The sequence below is a fragment of the Cariama cristata genome, unplaced genomic scaffold, assembly GCF_000690535.1.
Source record: "Cariama cristata isolate BGI_N322 unplaced genomic scaffold, ASM69053v1 scaffold6008, whole genome shotgun sequence".
NCBI classification, from domain to species: Eukaryota; Metazoa; Chordata; class Aves; order Cariamiformes; family Cariamidae; genus Cariama; species Cariama cristata.
This window is the reverse complement of record NW_009632731.1, coordinates 36,645-56,226: the sequence shown is the minus strand read 5'-3', so window position 1 is coordinate 56,226 and position 19,582 is coordinate 36,645. Positions and strand designations below refer to the sequence as shown.

Here is a 19,582-nt window from a genome sequence, read left to right as displayed (position 1 = left end):
GAAATAAGTTCTGTCTTGCTTTTCAGGGAGATTATTTTACTTTACTTTGGTTTACGTTTTGTAAAGTCTAATTTTTACCTGTGCTTAACTAGATGATAATAGTTCCTAGGTTCATTTGTTCTTGGTTCCCTCCTTGACCCCCTCACCTCCTGTGCCCAGGGGAAAGAGAGAGGATTATATTTGGTTGGGTTTTATTTGGTTTTGCACGCATTTTATGTGTGATTTAAGAATTTGGAATGCTAAGCTTTTGAAATGTCCCAAAAAGTTCCCTACGAGTAGTAATCTCATTTTTGCAAACCGTGGCTTAGCAAAATACTGTACAAGCAAAGCAGTGTGCAGAACATTGTGGGTAAAAGGCATTGGCCATAAAGATCTTTGCATTTTTGTCGAAGTTTAAGTGTTAAAGTGTCAAAGTTAGTGTTCTAAAAAAGCACTAGTCTGCTGTCAAAAAATCTATTTTCAGAATGAGGCCTCATAGGGTAAAACTGCCACTGTTCTATTAAAATCAAGAAAGATTATTTCATGTCAACCTTACATCCACAAGTCATCAGCAAATGACAGAGGAAAATTCTCTACGTCAATATTAACTTTCTGTGGTGCACTCTCCCCAAAACCATCAGGACTGATTGAACAAGCAGCTTCGGTAGAAGGCAGTGCACAAGGTGCCTCAGAAACACAGAACCATCCAACCCAGGATGCCTCTCATGCAGCAAAATAGAAGGGAATGCTCAAAGCTTCATGTGAATCTCAGTGAAAACAGTATTTTAAAAGCTTCAGGTATTTTCATAATCTGTAACTTTTAAAATTACTTAATTCTATTTATAGCAAGCAAATTACTTAGGCCTTTTTAAAATCACCTGCTTTTCTGGATCAATACTTGAAGATTCACCCTGTGTGGCCTCATGTTTTTCCTGTTTATCCCAGATGTTTAGGTGATTTTGCAAGATATGGCTGGTAGGGCTTGAAGATAAATGATAGAACTTAGGACTCTTTGCATCCTGAACCGAACTACTTTTAGACTTGGGGTTTTGCTCTTGCAGTAATTTATTTATTTAAGAGGGTTTGTTTGTTTATTTGAGAGCTATGCGGTTGGGTTTCTTAGCTGTCACAGCAGACCCAGAAACTCCTAAAGCATGCTTGGCATGTTCCTTTCAAACTCTTCTGTTTGTACATGCTATCCGAGTAATGTCTCCTGCAACAAATTTGCTGAGTTCCAAATGCCAGCTAATTCCTCTGAGTCATAGCAACTGTCAACAGCAAGGTGGAATTCCTGCTTGGTTTTGTTGGTTGGTTGGGTTGGGTTTTTTTTGTCCTCCTGTATTAGCATTTCCAAGGAATTATGATGTGAAGTCTGTCATAAAAGAGCAGTTTATTCCATCATGAGAGTCTCCCGTTAATCCCATCTGAGGCCATTATGGCCTGCTTTGTTCACTCTGACAGACTGAATGCTTGTAAAGAGAGTTGACGTTCTTGGATGATTCATAGTCATCTTCTAGCCTGACATGATGTACACAGGGTCGTGTGATCTCCACAGCAGTTGGGAAAAATGGTTTTAATTCCCTAAGCCAGAAAAGCTCTTGAGCTGTGGGTCATAACTGAAGTCAACCTGCTCCCCACTAAAGAGTGTTGTCAACACTGGAAATGTTCTCGACTTTTTTCACCTAAACTTCTGTTCTCGGAAATGTGGACTCTGAAAGCTCTACTGCACTCGTGTCATTCCAGGCAGAAACATATTTGGTATTGGGAAAGATAACTGTACTAGCAGACGTTGGGAACAAGGGAGAAAGGAGAGGAGGCAGAGGTATTTCTGATAGAAAGTCCGATTCTTCCCAAGATTTTGTTTAGTATTTTCTAGTTTTAACAATTTGGGTATCTGACTTGCAGGAGCTGGACCATGAGAGGCTTTGACTCAGCATTATTCCACAGAAGTCAGTGGGACTGATTTGGTTACTGGTTTGGGGAGAGGGGGAGTGTTGTGGGGTTTTTTGTTTTGCTTTGTTTTATTTTTTAATCTTTAACCCAGCAACTGGAGTGGCGGACACTACAGTTTGCTATATTCTGAAATGGATGTGCCTAGTTTAGGTAGAAATTACAAAGCTGGTAGTGACTCTCTTGATTATTAATGGGCCACGTGATCTAGAACATGTAGTTGTTTAGCAAACGGGAGATGTGAGATACAAATGACAAATATTCTCCCCAGACGTGATGTGCTCTCAACTTGTAACAATATTGTCAGTTCTAAATAGCAAAACCTCATGTTGGCTGAGTGTTAAAGCACTTAGCATGTGTCTGCAGCATAGTTCGCGCACATAGCAGATCACAACCCGTAAGCATCACTAACTCGTTTTCATCACATATCTCAGGCCGTTTGTGTGGTTTACATCGAGGCAATGAATGCTCAACTAGGATATGCGCAGCATATGTCAGCCTGATAACTGTGATACATTTTTTTCCATTTAATTGCTTTTGTACACATCTCATTGCACAAGATGATCCTCTCGTTTCCTTTGAGCCGGTTTCTATAGTGTTTTCTGAATTTTAGTAGTACTTGCTCATGCAGGTGGTCCTGCTGAAGCGAGTGCCAGAGCAAGTGGGTGGTATGCTTTGAAAGAATTGAAAATCAGCTCTTTTGAACCTGTGTTTTAATCTAGCCCTCAGATCTCTTCAGCACAAGAGTTTCCAACGCAATAATTTTATTATTCAGAGTAGTTTTCTTCCTAAGGGTTCTGCGTGTTCCTTCGTGCATCACCTTTTCATACAAGTCTGTTCAGACATTAGTCAATAGCTTGCTTTTTGTCATGTGTTATTATATGTTTACATAAAGAAAGAAAATAGTAGCGTTTATTTTAAAGGTGATAATAGCATTAAAAATAAAAACATAATGGTTTATTTTTATGTGTACAGGAACTAAATTCTAAAGAGAAATTGCTCCTTTATAGAAAAGGTAGCTTTGTTCCAGCATTTGTGTGTCATTGATAAAAACGAATTGAGTAATCCTTTTTTGTTTTGTGTTGTGTTTTTTTTTTTTTTCTTATTGTCATAACTTTCTGTATGCCTACATCTTAAGATTACATTGGTCTTCTGTGCTGGATCTTGTCACAATCTCTGCTGTAAACATGACAATGGTCCGTCCTTACTCAATGAGCTTTATAAATCCATTTGATTGTATTTTATTTTCCCCAACCTATCCAAGTGTTATTCAGATCATTTACTCTCGCTTTCTAACCTTTATTTTGCATTGCATTAAGATTGGAACATGTTTTATCTTTAGAAGTTCTAATGATAATGAATGAAATAACTGTTGCTAAGGTATCCCTAGAAATATACAATATTATAATTAGAAGGTAGTTATTTTGGGGATTGTGTTTGCTTACTAAGACATTAACTTCATTTTTTTTGAATGAGTGACTCATGCAGTGCTCCTGTGGAGGAATTACTGTCATTCCTTGGTGAATCTTTATCTCATCATACAAAAAGTAATGTTTCTGTAATTCCATTACAGAATTGTTTTGTGTTTTGTTTTTTTTGTCCTATCTAGAACCTAAGCCTGTTATTATGTTTTATCTGCAGCTGGAGTTTAACTTTCACCTTTTTTATTATTAAAAAATATAAGCTAGCTTCTTGGTTATCTTAAAAATTATTAACTTGTAATACTGCAGATGCATCTATAATAAAAAAAAATGGGAAAAACAATATGGCAGAAAGTAATCAAAGTGAGTGGCAAATAAAGAGCAACTGTTAGTACAGGCATTTTAACTATCCTCCCACCTGCAGCCTACATCTAGTCAGTCCTCTGTGCTTTGCTTTTTTTGGAGACCTATTATTTCAGCAGATGTAAGATTTAGGGTGGGTTGGAGCATTTTGCAGAACTTGGGCAATATTTTATGTGCAAATTTCTCATAGTTTTTAGGATGGGTTTAGGGGTAGAATGGTAAGATATAGCAGGATTGGTTTTCACTTCCTCCTCCTTTGATTTTTAAAAGACCTTGGCAGATGGGAACATTCAGCTGTGTAAAATATTTCTTTCCTTGCTTCGCCATCCCGTCTCTCTATTGGAGTAGACAGTAATTGTCTTTGGAACACGGAGGCAAAGCAGAACATATGTTTTATCCATAGGAACTTCAAGCCATAATTTGCTCTATTCTCTTAAGCCAACAACAAAATCGGGTTACAGTAAGGCACCATCCAGTAAAAGGAGTGGGTGAAATGCAAACTTCTACCAGTGTTGCTTTATGTGCACTTAGACCACTGCAGCTGATTTTATTCAGTGAATGACACTTGCAGCTCTCACTGTCAACTTAAGTGATCTGGTGACAATTAAATTGATTATTTCTTGCATGGGAATAGATCTGAACTTTCATATTTCTTTGCAAAAGCTGCATCCTTTGAAAATGAGAAACAGGTGTAGTGGTTTTGTTATATTAGTTATATGTCCAGGCCTGCATTCATGCATAGCCAAAGCTTTACTTCTGTACAGGGTGAAAAAACAAGTCATCCGTAAAAGTGTATAACACAGTCTCATGAATGGTCAGGAAATAAACTGAGCGCTCTGAGAGAACAGAGAAGCCAGATTCATAAATCAGTGATGAATGTGACAGGTTACATATACTAGGATGTATTATTGTTAATGTTAGAGAAAACTTTTAGTAGTGGAAAGCTTGATTTAGATGTAATATATTCTAATATTTCAGAGTTTTCCTGTCTGGAAAAAAGTCAGTCCTGTCTATGCATAGCAATTTATAGTTTTAGTAAGTTGTGGTTTGATTCTGTTATTTGCAGTTCTGCTTTATAATGTTCCAGTATGCTTTCATATAAAGCAAGTCCAATTACTGTAAAAATTTTTACTTTGTTAAGTTTTTGCCAAGAACTTAAGTAAATCTTCTAAAATACAAACACAACCAGAACAGCTAATCCAGGAGAAAAAAGTTAGCTTTATGAAACCAGAAGCTTCTGAGAAATTGTTTCCTGGCCTATCCCCTTATATTTTTCAGGGATTGTAGAATCTGGTAACTGTCAGTCGGAAAGCAAGGTACTTTTTTAAAAATCCCTCCTACTGGCGTAACTGAGGACTGCTGTATGAGGGATTATTACTCGGGTGCTGTTAAATGAATAGCTGCCTTGCACAAGACAAAGTTGTTTAAGGGAAGAGATTTTGAAGGCTGCGTTATCTTGTTTCTCTGTAAATCGGTGATTACTGGGGAATATAAAATGGCCTTCTATTCTGGATGTTTCTTCAATTCAAGTTGAGATACTTGGGTTGTGCTTCAAACTACTGGGTAGATGTTCTTACATAAGTACGTTTTGGGGTTTTGGACTCTTCTGCCTGCACATCTGGTAAGATGGTTAATTTGTAGGGCTTTGCTAGCTGGTTTTGACATCTAGCACTGTCTTACTGGGATCTCATGTTTCAGGAATGTGAGGTAGGAGCTAGTAATGGTATAAGTCTTTCCTTAAAGCTGTCTAGAACTAAGTGAATAGCCAACAAGGTCAATATTTGTAATCAGCTTGGAGGGGAGGGGGTGGGTGTTTTTTGGGGGGAGTTTTTTGAGATTGTTTAATTTCACAAGATACAATTTCTGATAAAAATGCACTTTTAGTATATCATGATTTTATTTTCTTAAAAGCAAATGAAAACCAGAAGTTTTTCTGTTTAAATACAGACGTCAGGGTTTTTTTTTCAGCACGATTGATGCCAGAGATGCAAACGGTGGTTACATCAAGAGAGTTACTTTGATAAAGCATTGAGGTTGTCATGTCTTTAACCACTGGTTACCTAAAAGGTAGCTGTATTGTCTCATCCAGTGATACCAGATCCATTTATAAACAAGGGGAAAGACAAGGGATCATTCAACTTGCTTCACTTTAGATCCCTGTCGTAGAATGGGATGTTTCTGTTTCCCTATTGACTGTAGACTTGGACAGTCAGAGTAGTCTAAATTTCTGGTTTCTAAAGGCCTGAGTTTTTGCTAGATGCAAAATGGGAGCAAACTAATATGTCTTAGTGACCTTCCAATAGAGAAAAACTAACATTAAATTCTCCCTTCCACCAACAATCTAAGCTTGCCCAGAAGTTTGAGGAGAAAAACTCAGACCCTCTGTTTGGATTTGCTTAAATCCAAACTGCAGGAAAGGAAAGAGGTGTTTGTTCTAAAATTGCTGGAGTTAGGGCTAAACAGCATAACTAACTAAATAAATACCTCCGACAGAAAGTGGCAGCCGTATGAATTAGATGGTCACAACCTTTGCTCAAGTATGTTTCCAATGGAGGGCCTAGTCTTATTGCTCATTAGTCCCTCAGCAGATTGTAATTATGAACAGATTATATGGGAAAAGACTGGAGCAAAGACAAAACATTGTTGACTTGTGGTCCTGAAATTAAGAGTAAAAATAGTGACCCAGAATGTTGCTCAAAGCTGGCTGTCCCAGCCTACCCCAGCGTATCTTGTTCTCTCTCTGACATGCCACAGTTTTCCATTTAGCTGTCACTTCTTCAGTTAACTATCTTAGCACACTCTGCTTGAGACTAACCTTAAAGTCTGTTCAGGAGCTTTAGGTAATACATGAAAAGTTTTCCCATTTTTCTAGCTGTGAATGCAACATTGAGTGAAGAGGTGGAATTCCAGCAGCCCTAAACAGCTTACGCCCTGGCTCTTTAACACATTTTTCCTTCTTTTACTTTGCGATAATTGAGTAGAGTTGACTTTAGACAGTGTTGAACAACAGCTGGAGTTGTTGCATGATGCTGTGTTTGTATGGCTCTAAGCCATATGGCTCTAAGTTTGGGGAGATGGCAGACGACTTGCCATACCTGACTGATGTACAGTTAGTAGTGATCTTAACGATACGAGAGATTTGAGAGTCCATGGTAATAAGCACAATGGATCTTCTCTTCCTGTCCAGACACTAATAGGCCTGCAAAATAAATTTCCTCTGATGGAAGGCCAGATGGCAGTGTCATAAATTACCCTATAAAAGTAAACCAAAGTGGGACTCCACATAAGGACACTTTCTGCACTGCTGTTGCCTTGTGGACGACACTCTTTGCTGTCTTTTTAGCTATAGAGCCTGGAAGGGTCTCAAATTATACATACACACAAGAGGATGGCCTTAGATGTGAAGATACTAGACTGACTGACCTGATTCATATTGCATTTCTGTATGACCACTAATCAGAAAAAGAATTGTATGCATATGTGAGTGAGTGGAAAAAACATTTTATCTTCATAAAACTGAAAAGACCAGAGAGGCTCACCTGGTTTTAATACATTGTTATTTAACCATACCTGTTTGAATTCGTCCATAATGAAATGCTTAGTATTAAAAACACAATATTTTTCATTTCTCCCTGTTGGTGTTTTCCACCTTTATCTTTTGGGTGGGTATGGAAAGCACTCTTGTGTTACATATTGATAAATCCTAAAAAGTACGTTCTTCTCTGTTTGATAGGATTTTTTGATAGCATGTCTCTAAACTATTTTGATTTATTTTATGTAATAAAAAGGGAAAGGATAAAAAGTTCTGTTCTGTTTACTTTTCTCCAATTCATACCGCTTCATGGAGATCACTTATTCTGTACAGTACATGAAGAACCGAAGGGTAGAAGTTACAGCTCTGCCCCAGGGAACTTGTAATCTAATTAAAGCATATGAAACTGCATTCTCAGATCTCAATGGAGCTGTTTCACCTTTTTTTGACTATATATTTGTGTGCAGTCAGCTGAGGACCTGAGTAACAAATTAGAAGGTGTCGTGGATTTGATAGCCAGTTACAGTTCTCCCAATAAACTACCTTCACCACTGTCAACAGACCTCTCTTCCTGTTGAGAAGTCTGTTTTGGGGTAACAGTAGGTCATACTCTCAGAAAGGACCCACATCCCGTGAGGTGACAGCAGAAGTAAATGCTTGCATTCCTTCCTTCAGGAGCCAGTACAGAACCAATGAAAATGTAATTGTCTGCACAGGCGACTTCCAGCAAGTTGAGATTATAAATAAGATTTTTACCGGAACAACACTGTTGAAAAATAGAGACTGATGGTAAAGGAGCTTATTTAGGATGCGCCTCAACTTCTTGGATTATTTGTGGGGCAGGGTATCTGGCATACAGTAGAGCTGGCGTGAGCCCCAGTCTACTGGTAGTTTGTGAATGGCTTTAGTCTAAGCCTTTAAGCCTACTTCTTTGTTCTGCATTTTTACTGATGCCTTGTGCAAAGGCATCCTAGAGCATGACTGCCTCCTAGACATGACAACAGTGAGGTGAATGACAATGCTGAAATGCATCACACTGTGCAAATAGTATTCAGGCATATCTATCTTAAATGCATAAACATTCATCTAATTAAAATCTTTATATACATACATACTGCTTATTGGAATTCATAGCGCTATGCTAGCCTTCATCAGTCTGCCAGAGTTTGAAACTGCAGCATCAAGTACTTAATGAACAGATCCATGAGTAATCTCTAGAAAGTGCTTAGAATTAAGGCCAAATCTGAGGAGCTTTGTACTTCTTGCGACATTTTTCCCCCTTCGGCTTTCATATTATGGAAGCCACATGAAATCAGCAAGGAGTCTTAAATTCATTCTTTGAAGGTATTATAAAACACTGCAGAGCAGTGCGCTTGCCTCTTTCTCAGAATGAGAATGTCTGGCATTTATTTGCTTAGAAAAATAAGTTGGATTTGGCATTTTTACTCTATGCAGTAAATCATCATTACTAGGCAAAGTGTTTAGTCTCTTAAGAGTACTACTCAAATCCTTGCTTCTCAATGGAAAACTTACGAGAAGCTCCACAAATCTGACAGAATAGAATCAGAACAGTAGATTCAGGGAGTATAAATCAAATAAAATCCTGTTGGTATGCAAATAACAATGTTATTGACTTACTCTCAGTAAGCATTACAATCCTGAAAATAGGACTTCTGGTAAAATGATACTTTGCATTTTTCCTTTTTTCCTCCTCATGTTCCCTCCTGACAGATACTGTTTGAAATTCTCCTAACGTACTGTCTTTATTTCATATTTTGCAGGATTATGACTTGAGCCAGCTCCAGCAGCCTGACACTGTGGAACCAGATGCCATCAAACCTGTTGGAATCAGACGGCTTGATGAAAGGCCAATCCATGCAGAACCTCAGTATCCAGTCAGATCAGCTGCTCCTCATCCTGGGGACATTGGTGACTTCATTAATGAGGTAAAGGAGAGAAAGAGTTTCCTCCTAAGATCTGATAAGCTTTTGTATTTATACATATACTGCATGAGTAGCTGTTATGTTTGAACGTAATAACTTTTTAAAACTTCCTTAGACAATTAAAATTGTCTTGCTAGATAGAAGTAAACATGTTCTTTTAAAGTGCAGACAAATTTAATTAATTTATTCCAAGAGAAAGGGAAGATGTATCAATTAACTTCTGTACGTTTGTATTAATTACATTCATAATACGTTATCAGCTGCAACCACAGTGTCTCCAAGCAGGATTATTCTGTGGGTTCCAAGTAATAAATAGACTAACAAAATTATAGTTTAGCCTAAATTCATTTATTAATTCACAGTAATTTAATAATGGAAGAAGTTCATTTTCATTTTCCTCATATGCTACCCTTTGAATCCAGATAATAGTGGAAATTCAGTACCTTCAATAAGACCAAAAGAATTCCATCAAATACGATTAGTGAGCAGGACAGCTAAATTAAACATTATGTAAGTGCTTTGAATACTTGTCTTGTCATAGAGCTTTAAAAGTATTTGCATTATCTTTGATACTTCAAATCTAATAAAGATAAATGTAAGTAAGATTCAGACTATACCAGATTACTCACAGTTCTGAAAGAAGTGCTTCTACAAATATTAGTTTCATTATTTCTATCACTGGTCAGTCTTAAATCACTGGTTTTGTGGTATTTAAGTTAGAATGTATTTCTTATGCTTGCTGGTTATAGGCAAACAAATACTAACGCAAAATTTACCACTTAAAAATAAGCTATATTCTGTAGATGAATAGTAGTAGTTAATCATTTTCTCTAATATTTTTATATTTTCCCTGGCAACTAGAGCTGGACAGGTATTGCAGACTATTGCAGAACTGTTTTTGCAAACATGTTTGTTCTTGTTTGCGTTAAGGAAAAGTCAGGCTAATATACTAAAGCCTTTTGTGTTAGCAAGCTGCAGAAAATTGAGTTTACTCCTTTAAGGTATACAGCGATACAATTGTGAAAAAACCTACAGGGAGATGACTGGCAGGAAACATACAAGTAGTCCAATAAGATATTGTATTTTAAGAGACTCCAGGTTTGGGAAAGAAATGTCTCAACAAAGAGGATTTTTGCATGCCTTGCACCTCTAAATATTACAATTGTAATCAGCTTCTGGAAAATAGTGGAGATGTGACAATAAAAGGCCCACATTGTTGGCAAAGGCAACGTGCACACAAGAACTTCCTTGTGCCTCCTCATCTTCTTCCAAACAGAGTTTCCCATCCTGTTTTCACACAGCTGTGACCAGACACTGCCCACCTGGCAGACGGTGGGGAAGAACCCACAATCCTCAATACCCTAGTTTTTCTTTTCCTCAAAGCAGCTATCAAACTGTCTTACAGAGCCAAGAAAAGGAATGAGTGTGATTCTCCTAGAAAGCCAGAATGGGACCAGAATTTGTCCAGCCTCCTACAATTTTTAAATTACTTAGCAGACTGTTCTTGCAATATTATTTTTCAGTAGGTTATCTCTCTTGAAGATCATAGCATCAATGTGTGCACATGGAGCTGCAGAAACAGTACATGCTGTCTTGATTTAACCCAGTATGTTTATATTGCAGTACAGATGAGCATGGAGTAATTTTCTTAGTGCTGTCTGTTGTATTAGATCAGTACCTCCCTTTAAGCTTCCCCTTGCCGTCCACCAAAAGAGAAAGCTTCTCCCAGGTATTCTTGCACAGTAAAATAATGTCAATAATGTCATTGACTCTGAAATAAGCCTTGAAAATCTATATGAAATTAAAGAAAACGTGGCAATTTTCTTGTCTGCAAGTTAGCTCAGAATTAATTATATCCTGTGACTGAAAGGAACTATATGAGGTAGTTTCTGTTTCAAGCATTGTATATTTAGCATCGTTTTTTCATAAGGTATTTCTTTCTTAGGATTTCACAGCAACGTATCCCTGTACTATGGGGCATTCCACCTAACCCTCTGTCTAGCAGACAGTAGCCACCCAAAGGTTGTCCATGCTCTCTCTGTCTTGCCAGAAGTCTTGAGCAAAATGGGCATTTTATTTCTCCAAAACAGTTTCATCTTTACTTGTGTATATGTTAAAATTTCCCATGGCCAATGTGATTCTAAAAAGTCTATTGGGAGGGGGGGAGGGAATCAGTCTTTCACAGTAGTACTCACAGTAAAATTTCCAAATTATCAGTGTCTAGAGCATAAACGTTCAGGCTGCACAGGTTTTCAGACTCTCTTCAGAGAATTCCACCTGCAGTCCTGGCAAGATTATACCCAAACAAATTGATAAGTTCCTCTCAGTTTTACTTGGAGTAAATAGAAGAAATATCTTGGGTAAAACCTGTACCAGACATTTCTTAGTGCAGTTCATACTGTACAGAAGATACGGTGATCTGTGAAAACAACATAGCAGGATAAGAAAGGGCAAAGTTCCTATCTCTCTGCATCCAACATTATTAGGCATAACTTCTCCCTTGGGTAACCCTAACCCAAACCGCCTGCAAAACTAGCCCAGTCGCTAGCTGATCAGGGAGAGGCTGTCTTTGAGTTGTCAGTAGCTTGGTAGCAAAGTCCACATTACCCCATTGGTTTGAAAAGATGCAGCACTTCTGGAGATCAGTCTGGTCTTTTGGAGGACTTGGCCCTATTCCCAGAGATGCTGATCAGCATGATCCTTTGGGATGCTGGCCCATGTGCGAGAATTAATTCAGTCTGTTGAATGCTCACCAGCACCTCAGAGACACAGCCAGCGTTGTTCAGATTAGCTCTGAATTACGCCAGCTTTTGACAAAAAAGAGCTATAGACCATTGATTTCAGATATTGGAGGATTTAGCTACTGTTGACAAGCAAGTGTGGGCTGTTTTTTTTCTTCTTACTTTTGTAACAGATCCCTAGAAACAAAATGAAAAAGACCTAGTTGGTCATTTTCTTTCTTTCCTTTTAGCAGTACTCTGTTTCTTCTGGTATATTATTTTCTAGCTGTCATCTGTTGTATTAAATCTGCTTAACTCAATGAGACGTAAGTATGAGTATTTTGTAGTGTTGTAGTGACTTCTCAGTTGAAAAACAAGTTGCAAGTATGATAAAAACTTCAAGTATTTTTATAACACTTACAAAGTTAAGATAATATATACAGAGCTATGAACTTTCTAAAACAAGAAGGTTCCAGAGGTGCCTTATAATCAAAATATGTTTTGCAGGCATAAACTAAATGACCTCAGGGACTTTCTTGTTTTGTCTGTTTCAATGGATAGATGAATCTCTCATTTAAGGGAGGAAGGGGAAAAAACTATTTTTCTTCCAGTCCGGTGTACAAACAAGTCAGTGAAATAAGTCATGTGTTGTTAAGAATCCTCTGTAGACCTTGTTTTCCATTTTGAGCCTTTTAAAACCTAACCTGCAGAGTGCGGAGCATAATTAACACTTAGAATAGTCGGGATTTGCAGGACAGTATAAATTAGGCCTATTTGAAGTAGCTTTGTTAATCCTGTTTTCAAGAACCACCTATGCTGTCCCTAGAAATCTTAAACAAATTATATTGTGGTGGAGAGTTTGTGGCTAAGAATATTTCTAATCAATAGAGGATATAGCCTGAGGTAAACTGAATTTAAATTACAAACTAAAGGTCTCATCCCATGAGGACATGGAGGACCCTCAATTCATTCTTAGTAAATGGTTATTGATACAGTGCACCTCCAAGCAGAAGAGTCCCTTGATGTTTTCTATGTTCTCTTGTCAAGTAAAAAAATGGTTCCAGATTTAAAAAATTTCTTGTATTTCCCTGTAGGGCTCTGTTCTTCCTTTCCTTCTCATCAAAAGTCTGCTGAATCTAATTAAGTAGTAGGATTAATGAAAATAAAAGCATTAGATTTTTTACTGGTTTATGTTAGTTCAAGATTTTAAGGGTTTTGCTTTCCGTTGATTTGAGACAAACTGAGAATACTACATACATTAAGGAAAGCATAACTTAAGGTTACCATTGTTCCTCAGCCAAGGCACAGTAGTTTCTCCTCTTCTGCCCTTTATCTCCTCCTTAGTGACAGTTGCCATGACATATGTAAAAGAGGGGGGAAAAAAGTGAGATTGGTGCTCAGTCTGTCCTAGATCTCAAGCTGACCTTTGTATTGCCATGGCTCTTCTGTGACTGCTCGTTGGGCGCTAGTGGCACAGCAAATGCGAGGAAATGTGACTTAGTTCACTATCTCCCAACAGGATCACTTGGTCCTGAGTATGTGCCTCAGCTATTCTGTTGTCGAGTAAGTTTCTCTATCTGGTAAAAACTTTGAATTTTCACATCAGGAAACTGTAAGCCAAATAACTGTAACAACTCTACTGCTCTGAGATTCTTGAACACATCTAGGAAGAACTGAGAGGCCTCTTCAGAAGCAGTTGACAATGCCACGGTAGCAAAATCAGTAGAAGCAATTCTTGGCAGCCATTTGTTGCTTTTTTAGTTGTGCCAATACAGCAGGTTGTGGTATCACCCATTGAAAGGGATGGCATAATAAGCAAAAAACGTGGCAATACTGAAACCAAAGGGAGCTTCATAAGCCAATTTCACTGCCAAAGCTGACATCCAATAGCTCCAGCTTCGGACATGCTGTAGAATCCAACAGCAAAGTGCAGTGGGTAATTTCAGAGAATGTGCTTAGTAGCAGGAAAGTGAAAAAAATTGTACTGTTTCTTTGTCATTTTAGTGTGTAACTTGCCACACAAATATGTAGAAAACTTGGTTGTCATTTGAAGAATTAGAGACTAAGTTCAGTCACTGTTCTATGAATCTGAGGAATTTTTAACCAGAAGATAGATGCAAATGCTAGTGTAACTTGGGCTGTGCAGTTGAATCGACACCTCCATAACATGGCCTGTAGCTATGTTCTCTGAATGAAATGGGTTACACAGTAAACGCAACCTCTGAAACAGCGAATTTGTTAGTGAGATGCTATCTTGTAAGTCAGTAGCTCAACACCAGTTTTATTTTTAAATGCTATCATGATACCAGCAGCAAATTGGGGGCGGGGGGGGAGAAAGAAAAAAAAAAAACAAACAAGCTCCCCCTTTAGAAAAAAGATGGAAAGAGGCTGCCTGCTGCCTTGCCATGGATGGCTGATAGGTATCAGAATTTCTGCAGTGTAGGAAAATGTTTTGTTCACTGATTTTTAATAAATTAGTGTCCCATGGTTGGCTGGCTGTTTGTTACTAGGCAGAACTGCAGGGAAATAGCATTTCTTCTCTAGGCCAGCTTTCTGAATGGCTTCCACACACTGATACCTGGGATTTGTACCTCAGCACTCTGGGAGCTCAAGTGGTATTTATTCTCCTTCCCTGTCACCTGTGTTCAAAAAGCATGGGTGTCTGTCACCCCAAGCAAGCTTAAGGGAAGATGTAAATACCATAAGGCTAGTTACTGCCTAAGAAGTAAAGTTGTATTTCTGCTTCAGCAGCAGAAATTGAGGTAAAGCCTTAGAATTATTTCCAGCTTTGAAGCTGGATAAGGGAAGTCTTCCCACACTTGCTATTGCCTTTTCAGAATCTCAGATCTTTGTGCTTATTATGGCATCAGGATGGAAAACTCCAAAGAGAAAGATAACAAGCATCACCAATTACTCTTATCGGATAGTTCAAAATTGTGCTTCTAATGCAGGCTATTAATAACCTGCTTGATGTTGTTGTACTACATGAAACGATCATTTTAAGTCCAAAATGTGTTCTTGATTAGAGGTCATTGGTTTGATAAATATGCTGTGCCTTTCCACCACTGATTTGCGAAATTATTTTAGGTACATTTTGCACACTTCCGAATGATTTTAGGTAGGCAATAAAGAACCAGGATTCTCTCCTACCTTATCAATGCCATATGCTTTAACTAATGGATTTAGCTACATACATACTTATAGAAGAAAAATCAACATCAGTTTCCATTATGTCACATTTAGACTAAACACAATTGAGAGTAAAACATACTTTTCTAAAACCAGAATATGTTAAATAATTTGAAGGAGGCACACTCAATCCTTCAAATAATTGGGAGTATAATAAAGCCATTCTTTAAATAACCAAACATTAAAAATTAAAAACAAAGCCAGCACAAATAGCACCGGTTAAAATGAACAGTGAGTAATTTAAAACCTTAGCTCAGCATTACAGAGTTCTGGAAGATCTATTGTCCCCTGTCAGTGGCTGCCAAAGTAGATCCTATTCAGAGTGGAAGATCTTGAAAAAACATTGCTAATCCCATGGAAGAAACTGTGAGGTTGAAAAATCCAAAACACGAGGGCTTTTTAACTTCAAGGTTCAGCCTTTTATATTCAGCTTGTAAATCTTCCTAGGATAAGCCCAGATTCAGCTCTAGAAAGTAGAAATTTAAAATGACTGAAGACTCAATATTTGTGTGTTGATAACTTGAATACTTTGACATGAGCAAACAAAAATGGTCATAATCTTGTATTTAGCTTTGATGTCATTGTGTGTGTGTTTTCTGAAGAGCAGGTGGAATCTTATGGCTGGTTATGGCAAAGCACATAAGGCTTAAGCCAACATACTGTATCATTTTCTCACAGCAGCCTACGGAGGTACATGAATTTTACAGGGCCAACTAAATACGGCTTTTGGCACACGCAGATGGACTGCAGGCCAGCGGTGTCAGTGGATATGGTATTGGCCGTGTGAGATGGCTGTTAAAGTGAATCTTTGCAAACATGCCTATTTCTCCTTCCCCATCTGTCTAACCAGCCCCATATTGCTCATGCCGCAGGTTGTGAGCTGTGTAGCTCTGAAACTGTATATTTATTAGCGTCGGTCCTAGTGCCATGGTGTTCTCTTAAGGTTTTGTTAGAGCTGTATTTGCAGCTACATTCAGTGTCCAGTGCTGGAAAACTGGCTGTTCTAAAAGCAGCTGAAATAAGGTCTTGCTGGAGTTACAAAAATAGGAATCCTGTTTTGAATTGAATTGCAGAAGAATGAGAACGTGGTTTTCTCAAGTGGCGACTGATGGATAACCGCACTGCGATATTCCGGTTATGTTTTGTCTCTCTCTCGGATACAGAGCTTTATCTTTTTTTCTTCCTCTCCTTGCAGGGACTTAAAGCAGCCGACAATGACCCTACAGCCCCACCGTATGACTCCCTCTTAGTCTTTGACTATGAAGGAAGTGGCTCCACTGCTGGGTCCTTGAGCTCTCTTAACTCCTCAAGTAGTGGTGGTGAGCAAGACTATGACTACCTAAATGACTGGGGCCCACGTTTCAAGAAACTTGCTGATATGTACGGTGGAGGTGATGACTGAACTTCAAAGTGAACTTTGGTTTTGGACAAGTACAAACATTTCAACTGATATTCCCCAAAAGCATACAGAAGCTAGGCTTTAACTTTGTAGTCTACTAGCACAAGTGCTTGCTGAAGGCTTTGGCTTAGGCTGCAAACCAATTTGGGCTCCGTGGAATATCAGTGATCCAATGCTGTTTGGAAAAAAATATTGAGCTCAGTTACACTTGAATTTTACAGTACAGAAGCACTGGGATTTTATGTGCCTTTTTGTACCTTTTTCAGATCGGAATTAGTTTTATGTTTAAGGCTTTAATGGTACTGATTTATGAAATGATGCATTAAAGAGACAAAATATGTTGGGGTGGGGAGGAGTAAGGTGAAACACAATATGCTTCAACATGCTTTTGTTACATCGCATTGCTTTTATTAAAATAAGAGGATTAAAAATAAACAAAAAAAAAATCCTCATGGAACAATTTTATTATCTGGGAGAGAAGACCATGAGGTGGAACAGTGTACATTACTTCTAGTTTTAGATGTTAGGGGATTTTTTTCACTAAAATTCTAAAACTTATGCAGCTGGTTGCAAATAAAGGGAGTTTTCATATCACCAGTTTGTAGCAGAGTTGGTTTTGGTTTGGTTTTTTTTTTTTTTCCCTTATGCTAGAATGTTAGACACATTTTGGTCTTAATCCATGTACACTTTTTTTTTAATTTCTAGTATTTTTTTTCCCCACTTCACTGTAAAAAATGGTATGTGTACATAATGTTTTATTGGCATAGTCTGTGGAGAAGTGCAGAAACTTCAGAACACGTGTATGTATTATTTGGACTATGGATTCAGGTTTTTGCATGTTTATATCTTTCGTTATGGATAAAGTATTTACAAAACAGGTTGCAAACAAGTGACATTGATTCAATTGTTGAACTGTAGTTAGAGTACTCAATATTTTTTTTATTTTTATTTTTATTATTTTTTTTTTGTTTGGGGAGGGAGAAAAGTTCTTAGCACAAAAGTTTTACATAATTTGTACCAAAAAAAAAGGGGGGGAGGGGGGAGTTGGCCTGAAACTGGTGGCACGAGTAAATATACAGTATGTTTTGGGGGTGGGGAGGGAAGGGGGAAGGAGCTTTCAAACTGGAGACTTCTGAGAACAGCTTTGCCTCTGTATTGTGTACCAGAATATGAATGATACACCTCTGACCCCAACGTTCTGAATAAAATGCTAATTTTGGATCTGGTGCTTGGTTTGGCATTTTTTTCTCCTACCTGGGCAGCCCTGACTATAGTGAATAAAAAGTACGCAAAGCGCGTTTGAATTTCCTGAGAAGTTACGGGCGCTTCTTCATCGTTCCATGCTGCTGGACTGAAAGTCAGCTGCAAATAGAAGAAAGTTTGGCTCAAATTTGGAAGGCAAGTTCCTAGGTAAAAGCCAAGTGTTCTGTGCCGTTTCTGGGAATTCAGAATTTTCAGTTCCACATTGATGGCTAGCTCTTTGGTTTAATGTACGTTATCTAAATAACAGAGCTTGCATCGCTTTTGGCTCGTTTCTAGACTGCCCGTTTAATCATCGTGTGATTATGCTGCGGGTTGCATACATACAATAAATTGCAGGTTGTGGCAGTCATCTGCTGCCTGGACTTTCTTACGCTGAAGTAAAGACAGGCCCTTGTTAACATCAGTGCACATCAGATCGTGTCCTTCAAGGAGGTGCTCAGGGTCATGGAGCTTTATCAAAAAAGTCCCATTAGGAGATTAGTCATTACTAAACATGTTTCTAACCTGTTACAATGATTTATTTGCAAACAAAGCAAACATAGTAGGTACAGCAGCTCTGCCTTTTTCACTTGCAACAATCTGCTCAGGTTTAATGTCTACATTTAGACTTATTAAGGACCTAACTGTGAGCAGCATGAAGCTCGGACTCAGCAGAAACACCGCATTTCTGCAGTCTGTTGAGAGAATCGGAGCAGCGGGAGGGGATGGAGGTGCCAGGACTGGCGTAGCAGCCGTATGCACTGGGAAGGCTGGGTGGGCAGGGAACAGGTCTGCGGGTGATGCTCTTCAGCATAGTGCCACTTCAGTGCTTCCTCTGCGCTCTGACCGTAATTTACATAATTTGACGGTGACTTCCAGAGGTAAATCCCAAAATCTGAGTTGGGCAGCGTTAAAGGCTGCATGTGAAGTATCTCCTCTTCACTGCGCTTTTCATGGGGATGTCTCCTTCCTCTTGTTCCTGACGGAAGCAATCGGGATATAGCATTTCAGCGTCTGCATACCTGGCTGTTATTTATCTTGTGCGTTCGTAACTGTAGCTTGGTGCTGTAACAAAGCCTTGATTTTTCAGTAATGTGTCAAAATTATCAATGACCTTCTTCAAGGTATTTCTGTATTAATTAGCAGCGTGGGGAAAAAAGATGTAGAGGACATAAAGATGAAAATCTGCCTGTGTGTAGTTAGGTAAGGGAAACTTTTATAAAGGGCAGGATTTAAACTAAATGCATGTTAAATAAGCAAAAGGCTACTTGTAGCGCATTGATTTTCCATCTTCTGTAATTTATGCAAAAATATATTTTAAGCATAATAATTCTATTGCTGTTACTTGGAACCAACAAACTGGAAATGCTAGATGAATTTTATTTAATTGATACTGAGTGTTAAAAGATACAGAGGATGAAAGATTTGTGAAAGATTACCAGTTTTGGCTATAGCACATTTTTTTGTTAAAATGGAGCGGAGGTTGTCTTTTATGAGCATTCAGCTCTTTTGTGCAGCAATAGGAGCTTTGTCTTGGTCAGACAATCTTCCTGCTCTATCTACAGCTGCCTTGAAATAGTAGCAACAGTTCTCAAACCTAGTGTTAGGTCAGCATTTGGTCTACTGAACAGAACAAAGGGTAAATCGTTTTTATGCATCTCAAGTGCTTTTACAAGAAAAAAAAAGATGTTTGAACTGGTCCGCTTTCATGAAACTTCAGGCAGGTTCTTCTAGAAACGTGCCACCAGGTTTTGTACCCATGATAGACACTTAAATCCCTGTCAGAGGACTGCACTGAGAGGAAAAGGACGGCTGAACTTTAGACCCTGCAGTTGTCTTGGGAA

At 38.4% G+C, this 19,582-nt stretch overlaps 1 protein-coding gene across 1 annotated transcript in view; it reads left to right on the top strand.

Moving 5' to 3' along the window:
* CDH2 (cadherin 2, type 1, N-cadherin (neuronal)) overlaps window positions 1–17,717 on the top strand; it is a gene marked incomplete at its 5' end in the record, with an annotated part of 33,987 nt that extends 16,270 nt beyond the window's left edge. Inside the window, 2 exons of the mRNA XM_009706469.1 lie at window positions 9,027–9,191; window positions 16,293–17,717. Of these exons, the coding sequence (XP_009704771.1) occupies window positions 9,027–9,191; window positions 16,293–16,499 (372 nt within the window). The remainder of the gene's footprint in view (window positions 1–9,026; window positions 9,192–16,292) is intronic.
* Between the last annotated feature and the right edge of the window lie 1,865 nt (window positions 17,718–19,582).